Below are 12,341 nucleotides of genomic sequence, written 5' to 3'. Positions count from 1 at the left end.
TGATCCACACCGAGCTGAAGAAAAGACAGCTCTTCTCCGAAGCCATTTTTACCAGATGTGGCGGTCGTTTATGGGACACGCCCGGGTGACGTTGTGCCCTCACACGATGCAGAGTTCATTTGCCCAACACCGGTGGGAAGTTCAGGTCCTGTATGGCTTTGACTTAACCACCTAGAGCAGGTAGCCACAGTAGAACAGCACCGGCTGCACACGTAAATAAATGTTTCCATAATCACAAAAGGCCCTGTCTTCAGTGTCCCCACAGAGGGGACAGTGTCCTGTGAACTACAGCCGTCTCCCTTAGGGAGCGGTAGCAGGAGCGGATCTCAAAGCTGCGAGCCCTGGGCGCCCGTTAGGCGTGCACCCGGTTCTCTCTCTCTTTTAAAGGGCAAAGGGATCGTTACAGTTAAAAATAGTAATATTTAATAGCAGAGTAGAAGAAAGATCTTGTCATCAATTGGAATCAGTAGGAGATGAATCTTGAAAGTTGCTCCTTTCTGGGCAGAGATGAAAATACTCACTTCTTTCCTGATAAATTGTCTTCTTAATTATGTGCCGCACCATTCCCCTTCAGATTCCGTTAAAACAGTCGGCCTTTTTTTTTAACCTCAGGGCATAGTTTTTAATCGTGGTAAGAAAAACAATATAAAATTAGCATCTTCACTAATTAAATTCACTTTAAAATGTTTTTAATGTTTATTTTTGAGAGCGAGAGAGGTACAGAGCATGAGCGGGGCAGGGGCAGAGAGAGAGGGAGACACAGAGCCCGAAGCAGCTCCAGGCTCCGAGCCGCCCGCACAGAGCCCGACGCGGGGCTCGAACTCCCGAGCCGTGAGATCGGGACCCGAGTTGAAGTCGGAAGCTTAACTGACCGAGCCCCCGGGCGCCCCGACATCTTAACCGTTTTTAAGCGTGCAGCCCTGTGACGCAAAGCACACTCACCCGGCTGCGTGGCATAACCCACCTTCCAAACTCCCTTCTTGCAAAACTGAGCATCTGTCCCCGTGAGACACTCACTCCCCTCACCACCCTCCTGCCCCTGGCACCCCCACTGCTACTTTCTGCCTGTGAACCTGGCTGCTCTAGGCTCCCCCCGGCCCCGACCCCGACCCCCGTGTAAGTGGAATGCACGGCCTTTCCTGCGTTGTGCCTGGCTCACCGCACTCCGGTCCCTCCGCGTGCTAGAGTGGGACGGTGTGGCTTCTGTCCATTCCCCTTCCTGGTCTCTTTAAGTCTGGGCCGGTACCCCTGCCACCCAGAGCTGATGGAACAGGATCTAATGACAGCAAAAGAAAGAATGGAAAGCTAGGAGCCCCGGGGACCCCGAGGGCTGACAGCCGGAAGAAGGGCCTCCTCAAGTGCCTGCGGGCCTGCGTCCGCCCTTCCAGACTCCCCCTCTGCCGGCCGGTGAGCAGTGCCCTCCCACGGGAGAGCCGGGCGCGGAAAGGCCAGTGCCCCTACCCCCCCCCCCCACCCCAGGGCTTCTAGATGTCAGATGCCGCTGTGACAAGAGCTTGGACCCAGCTCCTATGGCGAGGCGAAGCCTGCCGAGCCCCAGGGCTCCTCGGTGCCAGGGCCCAAGGTGTCACAGGATCCCCCGAGCCTGGGGTGGTCACGAGAGCCAGGGTGGGGCTCACGGAGGGGCGACGGGAAGAAGTAGGGGGCCTCTGACCCAGAGAAAAAATGCACGAGGCTCCGGATCTGCACGGGCCAAGGCGATCCCGGACCCTGAAAATCCCATTCCCCGCACAGGACAGTCTGAAGGGTTCCCGACCCTTGCCGTGGGCTTAAGAAGGTCTCAGACCTGCGGGTCCCAGCTTTTGCCGGGTTAACCCCAAACACCGTGGATCGGAGTCCGCTCGTGCCCCGGCAGAAGCTGCTGGCGGGGGAGGCCGTACTGTGCAGGCCCACGTCGGTGCGTCGCAGGCGAGCCCGTGTGCTGACTGCCACCCAAAGTCGCGCCCGCCAGCCCGACTGGGCCGCTCGTGAGGCATGCTTTCTCCTCTCTCTTTCAGCATCCTGCTGGACGAAGAGGGACACATTAAGATCACAGGTTTGTAAAGGGCAGCGGTGTCCCGGTGACTTCCCCCTGGCCCGGTAAATGGGGGAGCGGCCTGGACCCAAAGTCCCCCTGACGCCCGCATCGGCTGCTGTGTGTCTCTGATTTGGCTGGCGTTTTCACAGATGTGGATGAGCTGTGTGTGTGTCCTCACGGCATCTGGAAATTCTCGAGCTTGCCGGGTTCCCTTCCGATTCTCTCTCCTTCTGACCGAAGACCTTCCAGCACCTTCCCTGCAGACTCTCAGTCCGGGCTGTTTTGGAGCCGTCTTCTCCGCACCCCTTCCCACCCCCCCACCCCCCGGCGAGGCCCCCTCTTCTCCACACCCCTTCTCCCCGAGGCCCCCTCTGATCCACACCCCTTCCTCCCCAAGGCCCCTCTTCTCTGCACCTCTTCTACCCGAGGCCACACTTCTCCCCGAGGCCTCTTCTCCACACCCCTTCTCCCCAAGGCACCCTCTTCTCCCCTCCCCCCCTGAGACCCTCTCTTCTCCACACCCCTTCCTCCCAAGGCCCCTCTTCTCCTCATACCTTCCCCCCCCAAGGCCCCCTCTTCTCTGCACCCCTTCTCCCCGAGGCCCCCTCTTCTCCACAACCCTTCCTCCCTGAGGCCCACTCTTCTCCTCACCCCTTCTCCACAGGGCACCCTCTACTCTGCACCACTTCTCCCTGAGGCCCCTCTTCTCTGCAACCCTCCTCCGCAAGGCCTCTTCTCCTCACCCATTCCCCTCCGAGGCCCTTTTCCCTGCACACATTCCTCCACAAGGCCCCGTCTTCTCTGCACCCCTTCCTCCCCGAGGCCCCCACTACTCCGCCACCCTTTGCCCCCAGGGCCCCCTCTTCTCCTCACCCCTTCCTCCTGAAGCCCCCTCTTCCACGCACCCCTTCTCCCCGAAGTCCCCTCTTCTCCACACCCTATCCCTCCGAGCTCCCTCTTCTCTGCACCCCTTCTCACCGAGCCCCCCTCTTCTCTGCAACCCTTCTTCCCCAAGGCCTCTTCTCTGCACCCCTTCTCCCCGAACCCTCCTATTCTCTGCACCCCTTCCTCCCTGAGGTCCCCTCTTCTCCGCACCCCTTCCCTCCGAAGCCCACTCTTCTCCACACCCCTTCTCCCCGAGGCCCCCTCTTCTCTGCAACCCTTCCTCCCCGAAGCCTTTCTCCGCACCCATTCCCCTCCGAGGCCCCCTTTTCTCTACACACCTTCCTCCACGAGGCCCCCTCTTCTACGCACCCCTTCTTCCCTGGAGCCCCCTCTTCTCCACAACCCTTTGCCTCCAGGGCCCCCTCTTCACCTCAACCCTTCCTCCTGAAGCCCCTCTTCCCTGCACCCCTTCTCCCCAAAGCCCCCTCTTCTCCACACCCCTTCCTCTAAGGCCCCCTCTTCTCCACACCCCTTCTCCTGAGGCACCCTCTTCTCCACACCCCTTTGCCCCCAGGGCCCCCTCTTCTCCTCAATCCTTTCTCCTGAAGCTCCCTCTTCATCGCACCCTTTCTCCCCGAGGCGCCCTCTTCTCCACACCCCTACTCCCCGAGGCCCCCTCTTCTCTGCAACCCTTCCTCCCCGAGGCCTCTTCTCCACACCCATTCCCCCCGAGGCCCCCTTTTCTCTGCACACCTTCCTCCACGAGGCCCCCTCTTCTCCGCACCCCTTCCTCCCCGAAGCCCCCTCTTCTCCACACCCTTCCTCCGAGGCCCCCTCTTCTCCACACCCTATCCCTCCGAGGCCCCTCTTCTCTGCACTCCTTCCCCCCGAGACCCCCTCTTCTCACCCCTTCCTTCTGAGGCCCCCTCTTCTCCACACCCCTTCCCCCCCAAGGCCCCCTCTCCTCCATACCCCTTCCTCCCGAGGCCCCTCTTCTCTGCACCCCTTCCCCCCGAGGCCCCCTCTCCTCCGCAACCCTTTCCCCCGAGGCCTCCCCTCCCCTCTCCGTGGCCCCCACACAGTCTCACTGCCACATGTCCCCACACCCTGTTTTCCCACAGGGGAGTTTTACCCAGTGCCAGTACCGGGCACGGTGCATCTAGTCCCTGGCAATAAATATTGATTATACATCTTTACATGCTTGTTAATGTTGAAAGTTAGGTCTAAAATTTCTCATGAGCTTCTGTACCAGATCCTGACTATCCGTTTCACCGGAACTTCAGACCCCCTTGCCTGGCACAGCTGTAGGGCACCTGTAATGTCCTGTCATCAGAGTTATGGGGCATTTGGTGGAGGTTTAAGCTTCTCTTAATACTTCAGAAGTTTTCTTTGCCAAACGAGAAACTGCACGTAGAATATAGAAGTGACACTTGTGTGCGGTGTTTGCGAATAGCCTTGAGCTCCCACGTCAAATGTATCTATGATGTTACAGGGTTTGGGCTTTCTCTGATCAAGTAATCATGCTTCTGTTATTATTATTATTACTATTATTATTATTATCATCATTACTCATGAGCCGGGGCTATTCCTGTGTCATGATTGGCCATTTGGGCCAGGCGCAAATTACAAACAACCACTCCCAGGCGCTAGTGTGCAAAGCAAGTCGTTCAGCTGGTGGAAGCACATTCACCCGTAGGTAGTGTGACCCCCTTGCCCGGCCTGTGACCTCACGCCACCCTCACCGGGCCCTGAAGGAGATGACAGACCGTGGCCTTCTTCCCAAACACGCTGAAACCGAGGGCCTCCGTCCTGAGAACCACGTTCCCACGACCTTTGCCCACCAAGTGCGTGGCCACGCCCGCTGTGCCAGAAGGGAGACCCTCGTGAGGATTTCCTGGGGGTCGGGGGGAGGGGTGGCCGCCCACCCCACGGCAAATGCCATCTTCCCTTTGTGCCTCAGCTCCGGGGACCACCTTCCCCAGCGGCCCGCGCCTGGAACCCCTTCCGGCCCTTGCCTTCAAGCTAACCACCTCCGTCCGTCCCAGTGGACCAGGGGCCACGTGCTTCTCTGTCCCCGGCTTCCAGCCTAGCAGGCCCCTAGGCCTGCTTGTCGGTCCCCAAGAAGTGCCATCTCTCCATCCTGTTAGCAGGCACTCCTGGGTTTGTAGATTCTTGAAAGACTCTGTAACTTACCGTGTGGGGGCACGATGACGCTTGCATCCAAGGAGGGTTCTGTGCTGGGACAGAGCGGGCGGGAGGGGTGACACGTGCGGGCAGAATTCCCCCACATGACGGGGGAGCTGGCGGGTCAGGAGCCCACACAGACGCGGTCCTGACTGCCGCCCAGACTGACGCAGCGCCCTGTGCTGTCCCTCTTTTAGATTTCGGGCTGAGTAAGGAGGCCATCGACCACGATAAGAGAGCTTACTCCTTCTGCGGGACCATAGAGTACATGGCACCCGAGGTGGTGAACCGGCGGGGACACACGCAGAGCGCCGACTGGTGGTCCTTCGGTGTGCTCATGGTAAGGGTCCTCCCCGTCCGCGTCGCTGTCCCTTGTGGCCGGTCCCCAGGTTGGCCCAGAGGTCCGCGAATGACTGGGGAAAACAGTGTTTGGGATGTATAAGAACAGTGTGGCTGTGTGACCCGGGGACGGGGAGGAGGCCACCAGATTCCTGCCCCTGCCCCTCCTGGCCGCCTCCCTCTCTGCCCATCCCAAATTCCACCATTAGGAAACAGAACTGGGTTCACGTAAGGACCCACAGGTACTAAAAGTCAAAGCTCATCATCACCCACATCAGTAAGGCCCTGATTTCATGGGATCCTTAAATACGGAGAAAGTGCTGAGCGGCTTTGTTGAGAACAGTAATACCGAAAACTGAAATGATCTCCTTTCTCCACGTGTGACAGAGAGGGAACCTGTGAGGGGGCCGGAAGTGGTGGAAATAGACTCGTGTGGGGTTCTTCACGATCACCACCACCAGCATTGTCTTCATCACCAAGAAGCATTTAGTGGACACCCACATTTGCCGCTGTGTTAGATGCTCATGAGTAGTGGGTGACCTCCCACTGTGTTGCAAGGGGAAGAACAGGGGAAGGAGGGAGAGAAACACAAAGGCTGTGGATCCCCCAGGGCCATAGTCAAAGCGAAGAAGGAATCACCAGGGGAATGCTGCACGTTGCTGGTTGACCCACAGTAAAGGGTTACATGAGGCACAGATGTTCGGGATGGGCCCCGGTTTTGTAGCAATGAGTTCTCAAAGGCTTTTCCTTGCCATGGAATTTCATTCCTGAAGGAAGAAAGGAGAGAGAAGAGTAGAAGCAAAATAGGAAGGGGGTTTTCTTTGCTAATAGGATTCTATTTTAAGAGATACTTTGATTTCTACGATCAACGTATAAACTTTCATCTAGTTTTGTCAGATGAATGGTTCATCTGCCAGAGCGTTCTACCCTTCCATTTAATTATATTTGCCTATTTTTGGATCATCTTCTGGACTCTCTGACTCTCCGTTTTTATGGCTTGTAGATTGATCGATTGCCTGCAGTCTGTTCTGTGTGTTTTCACCGAATGAGTGCACACGGGAGGGACAGCAGGTGTTAGCACAGAGGAATGCTTCGCACATCTCAACAGGAAGGAACTCCTAACATTTCTTTTCAGATTTTACCTTCAAAAAGCAAACCAAGAGTATTAATAAGGCCTTAACTACACTCATTTCTTTCGGTTGGTTAATTTCACTCCCGGCAGGCTGTCACAAGGGTAACTCCATGGGGTAGGAAAGCTTTTAGGTACATTTCGGCATTACTTACAAGAGCAGGAAATTGGAAACGTTCTAAGCGTCCAACAACAAATAAACGTGTTTTGGCATATCCACATATAAAGCGATGTTATGAAGATTTTCCAATAAGCATTGGAAGTCTTTATATTGTCCTAGGAAAGGTTGGTATATAAAACCTTATCCGTGTTTTTAAAAAACACAGCTTCAAGAAAGTACTAGAAGGAAATAACAAATATTAACTGTGGCTATCCCCGGATAATGGGATTGTGGGTGATTATTTTGGTCTTTCTACTCCGATGTAGTTCTCGAGTGTTTCCTAATGCGGAGGAGAGATACCGCGGGATAAATTTTAAAGGAACAGAGACATGCAGTCAGAATCAAAACTAAGGCAAGTTTAGTAAGATCATACCAACACCTGCACTGAGGCTGTTTCCTTATACAGTTTACCCTCAAACCGCACAGGGCTAAGGGGCACTGACCTCTGAAGGTAGTTGAAAATCCACATACAACTTCGACTCCCCTCAAAATTAACTAATAAGATAGCTTAATGTTGACCAGAAGTCTCCCAATAACATAAGCAGTAGATTAACACATATTTCGTGCATTATATGTATTACGTACTATATCCTCACCGTAAAGTAAGGTGAAGAAATGTTGTTAAGAGAAAATCATAAGAGAAAACACGCCTGTGGTGTATGTAGTACTGTCTTTACCAAAACATGACCCGCGCGGAAGTGGATTATTTCACACCCGTCTCGTTCACACCCGTGTCGTTCACATCCGTGGTGTTCACACCCATATTGTTCACAACTGTGTCGCTCATACCCATGAGTCACAGCTGTGTTGTTCCCAGCGGTGTCGTTCTCACCCATGGCGTTCACACCCGTGTCATTCACAGGCATGTTGTTCACACCTGTGTTCACACCCGTGTCACCCACACCCATGTTGTTCACACCCGTGTTCACACCTGTGTTCAAGGCTCAAGTGTAGTTGACAAGGACGTGAAGACGCGGACTGGGACCGATACTGTAGCCTCTGTCAGTTAGATTCAGTGTCCCATTTTCAAGGACAGGGTTTGGTGGCACGCCTGCCCTCGTTCTTTCTCAGAAGGGGGCAGGTGCGCACCTCGTCCAGGTCGTACCCTGCGGGTCCAGGCCACCCCTTCCAGAGCCCGTGCAGTCCGGGCTTTTCCGTGCTCGGGAAAGGCGGGCCCTCAATGCCGTCTCCGTCCCGGAGGCCGTCCCGGCAGAGGTCCGCTTGTTATTTTCAGCGTGGCCCTGTTGGAGACATTCCTGGCGCCATACTGTTCTCACTGGACGTTCTTAACGGACCAAAGTCACTCTGCCCCGGCCGCCTCCACAGCACACACCAGAGAAGGACGGGAACGGGGTCCTCCACCGGCCCCGCGGAAGGGGGACGGCCCAGCCTCCATCCCCTTGCCGTCCCCTTCCCCAGCGTGTCTCGTCTCCACGGCGCTCGGCCGGCCTCTCCTACCACGGCCGGGGTACGTCCTGGGTTGCTGGCTTGTGCGCCTCCCCGCCCAACTTCGAGCGCCATGAGGCCGCTCTGCTCGCTGATGTGTACCAAGCGTGTCGGCCAGGGCCTCCGCCGGATTGATTGGGATTTTGAAAGGACACGTGAACTTTGGCTGCATTTTGCCCACCTGGGGGGTCTCTGCTAGTAAATCCAGTCGCTCTGAACACTCACCCTCCTTGTTCTGTGTTGCTCTGCAGTTCGAGATGCTCACGGGATCGCTGCCGTTCCAGGGGAAGGACAGGAAGGAGACCATGGCCCTCATCCTCAAGTGAGTCGGAAGCACCCACCCTTGGGGATCTATCCAGTATGTCCAGCACCTTCCAAAGCAAGAGCTTCGGTCTTGGAAGCCCGGGTTGTTAAGTAGGCATCAGCAACAACCGTGATATACATTCTTGGCGTTTTCGCTGCAGGGGAGACGCTGACGGGGATCCCCGAGTGACCCTGGTGAAGCGCAGATAACGTTTCCCATCAGCGAAATCGCGTGTGGTGTCGGCGGCAGGGAGTGTGGTGATCAGGGACTTCAGAAACAAAGTACAGATTCGGAAGGGCAGAGGACTTAGGGGCTCCAGAGAGCACAAGAGTGGGGGTTCCTTTCTTTCTCTACCTCTTGACCCCATTCGTTCAGGTCCCTGAGCTCTCCTGCCTCACGTTGGCAAGGAATCACGTTGCCCACGTGACTGGACACACGCACAATTTTCTGTTCAGTTCTCCCAAAGAATCAATTACCGTGCAAGTGGATGTTGCTCTTAGCATCCCGGAAAGACGTGTAAACCCAGTGCCGGTCCTGCGATGACACCTTAAACATGAGCAGGCTCCGTGTAAGCACGATGTCAGAAGGGAGAGCTCCAGGAGGAGAAGACAGGAGCGTGGATGGGGGTAGAGAAGCGGCTGGAAACAGGTACCCCTCGCTCCAAATTAACGTCCCTCTGCTGTGCGAGGGCGTAGAGAAGCCGCAAAGCTGCTGGTCCTCGTGACCCGCTCTCACAAACCCTGCAGGTGGACACGACACTTTTATAAAAGCAAGAGGCGCCTAAAAAGCTTAAGTTTTTGCAGGTTGCGCCATTGTATAAGTGGGAGGAGAGAAAGGAGTGGAGGAAAGCCCACAGAGAGGATTTGATCAGTGTCTTCCTCTGTTGTGGGCGACGGATCTATGGCTGCGGTCTGCTATTTTTGCACTGTTTACCTCTGTGACTTTTAATTTTAAGGGGGAACACGAGCTGTACTTTCTCTAAAACGAGAATAATTCCCTCCAGCTAATCCTGTGTGTGGACTCGTCGCTTGGGAGTGGCCGAGCATTTCTGAAAGTCAACACCAAGCTGTGGTCCCATGGCTCCCAGAACACAATCTGGGGACCCCGGGGACCGAGAGCCTCCTGGGGGCTCGCAGGCTCCTCCTTTCCTGGATTTTTTTTTCTTTTTTTGCAGTCATTTGGGCCAATTAGATTACTGGGTTTTATTTTATTTTCATTTTATGTTTTTCATCATAGTAGGTTGATGAGTGTACATTAACTTTTTGAGGAACCTCCACACCGTTTTCCAGAGCGGCTGCACCAGTCTGCATTCCCACCAACAGTGCCGGAGGGTTCCTCTTTCTCTGCGTCCTCGCCAACCTCTGTTGCTGCCTGAGTTGTTGATGTTAGCCATTCTGACAGGCGTGAGGTGATATCTCATTGTAGTTTTGATCTGTATTTCCCTGATGATGAGTGATGTGGGGCATCTTTTCACAAATCTGTTGGCTATCTGAAGGTCTTCTTTGGAAAAATTCTATTCATGTCTTCTGCCCATTTTTTTAGTTGGATTATTTGGTTTTGGGATGAGGAGTTGTGTCCGTTCTTTATGTATTTTGGATACTAACCGTTTATCCGATATGTCATCTGCAAATATCTTCTCCCATTCCGTCAGTTTTTTTTTTTAGTTTTGTTGATCGTTTCCTTCGCTCTGCAGAAGCTGTTTATTTTGATGTGTCTCCAATAGTTCATTTTTGCTTTTATTTCCCTTGTCTCTGGAGACATACCTGGAAAAATGTTGGTAGGGCTGATGTCAGAGGTGTTGCTGCCTGTGTTCTCTAGGACTTTTATGGCTTCGGGTCTCACATTTAGGTCTCTCATCGATTTTGAGTTTATTTGTGTGTGTGGTTACGAAAGTGGTCCAGGTCTATTGTTCTGCATGTCGCTGCCCAGTTTTCCCAGCACCACTTGCTGAAGAGACCGTCTGTTTCCCATTGGATATTCTTTTCTGCTTTATTGAAGATTAGTTGACTATATATTTCTGGGTTTATTTCTGGGTTCTCTGTTCCATTGATCTGTGTCTGTGTTTGTGCCAGTCCCATACTGTCTTGATTAGTACAGCTTTGTAATGTAACTTGAAGTCTGGAATTGTGAGGCCTCCAGCATTGGTTTTCTTTTTCAGGATTGCTTTGGCTATGTGAGGTCTTTTGTGGTTCCATCCAAAGTTTAGGATTGTTTGTGCTAGCTCCGTGAAGTCCCAGATTTTCTTCCTGATACTGCAACGGATCGAACACAGAGGTAGATAAGCATATCTACCTTTCTCTCCTCTCACCCAGAAGAGATTCCCGAACTGTAAACAATATCACTCTTCTAGCCAAACCTTTTGTTGTTATTTGGAAAACGTGGTTCGTAACGTAGTAAAACATCATTTAAAATGTTACTTATGTTAATGGGATTCTTAGTGTTTCTTTTTAATGGTTGCATTAGTTTTGAAGCGAATTATTCAATCGCTATGGTAAAGATTTCTCTCCTCGAACCCACGTAAACAGAAGTTCTTTGATGCCCGCCGTGACTTCTAGGGCGCAGAAGGGCCCTAAGGCCAGAACGTTTGGGTGCTGCTGCTCTGGGTCACGTCGGTTTGATCTGTTCATGCTGACTGAGAAGGATCGCAAAGTGCTGGAGAAAACTCTGGCCGTCCTTCTCATCCTAAACTACAACTCCATTTTCAGAGCCAAGCTGGGCATGCCACAGTTCCTCAGCACCGAAGCCCAGAGCCTGCTGAGAGCCCTCTTCAAACGGAACCCGTGCAACCGTCTGGGTAAGAGCCCTCATGTACCCCGGGACAGCAGGGGCCGCCCGCCCGCCCACCTCTACTGCCCGCCTGAACGTTTTACCAGGTTCACTGAGAGCAAGGGGCCTGAATCAGGTGTGCAAATGCCCTCTCGCGTCCAAGCTACAAGGACTTCGAAGACACAGTCTCTGGCCAGGGGTTATTAGCTATTTCCCAAAAGGCACTGTTTTTGCACAAAAGGGTGGAACTTGTTTCTACTCGTTTTACGTTTAGAACCCCGCAAACCTAGGACAGGACGGCTGAAAGCTGCCTCTTGTTCAGTCCCCCTTAAATTAATACATCCTAACGTGTGTGAAAATCAAGAGTTACGTGAATGTTAGCCAAGTACTAATCCACTTTCAGAATCACTCTCTGCGAAAGGTTCCCCCCCCCCCCGGCTGCCTCTCGGTGGACTTCTCCTCCTGCAGACACACGGGTTGCCTAGGACTCCCGCGAGTAACACAGCTGCCGAATCCTCTTTGCCCGCTTGCCGCTTTCCATCCCTTGTTGTCACGGGCACCTGCGTGCGTGCTGAGCGTAGTGACGTGTGGTCAGCGGTCAACAGTGTGGTGGGGCCATCGGGCGGGAGGAGGTGCCCGGCACGGTGCCCACTACGGGGGGAGCTGGAGAGCAAGGACACGAGCAGGCCCCGTCCTGGTGCCCGCATAGCGCCAGGCTCTGCTGTCCAGAGAGCTGATGGAGCAACGCATTCACACTCGGCAAAACCCACCAACATTTTAAACCGTGTACGTTCCTCTACCAGGAGATGTTACTTCTAGAAGTCTATCCAGCCTGTAAGTTGCATGTATAAAAAATGCTTGTTTAGCCACGACCTAGAAATAAGGCATATGTCCAACAATAAGGACACTGTCAAGTAAATTACGGCACGTCGTCCCAGACCTGCAGGGCAGCCGTCTAAATGGGGCATGCTGTCACCAGGTGTCCCCGTGATGGCACCAGTGACCTCCCCGCTGGGTAACTCTCTCTCGTGGAGGACCATCTTGTGCTGCAGGATGTTCAACTGCATCCCCGGCCCCTCCCTGGATGCCTCGC

The 12,341-nt window shown here is 54.0% G+C and overlaps 1 protein-coding gene across 6 annotated transcripts in view; it reads left to right on the top strand.

The window, feature by feature from the left end:
- RPS6KA2 (ribosomal protein S6 kinase A2) overlaps nucleotides 1-12,341 on the top strand; it is a 293,733-nt gene that overhangs the window by 229,090 nt on the left and 52,302 nt on the right. For all 6 annotated transcript variants that reach the window (XR_006964631.1, XM_047093147.1, XM_047093149.1 and 3 more), the window contains 4 exons: nucleotides 2,016-2,053; nucleotides 5,302-5,444; nucleotides 8,430-8,500; nucleotides 11,188-11,276. Coding sequence is in view for 5 of the 6 variants with exons in the window: in XM_047093147.1 (XP_046949103.1) it covers nucleotides 2,016-2,053; nucleotides 5,302-5,444; nucleotides 8,430-8,500; nucleotides 11,188-11,276 (341 nt within the window). In the remaining variant the exon portion in view is untranslated. The remainder of the gene's footprint in view (nucleotides 1-2,015; nucleotides 2,054-5,301; nucleotides 5,445-8,429; nucleotides 8,501-11,187; nucleotides 11,277-12,341) is intronic.

The sequence above is a fragment of the Lynx rufus genome, unplaced genomic scaffold (genome assembly GCF_022079265.1).
Source record: "Lynx rufus isolate CCGP_SWC_20201006 ecotype Redwood Valley unplaced genomic scaffold, mLynRuf1.p SCAF_32, whole genome shotgun sequence".
Classification (NCBI taxonomy): domain Eukaryota; kingdom Metazoa; phylum Chordata; class Mammalia; order Carnivora; family Felidae; genus Lynx; species Lynx rufus.
The sequence above is the reverse complement of the archived record's forward strand: the minus strand, read 5'-3'. Positions and strand labels throughout refer to the sequence as shown.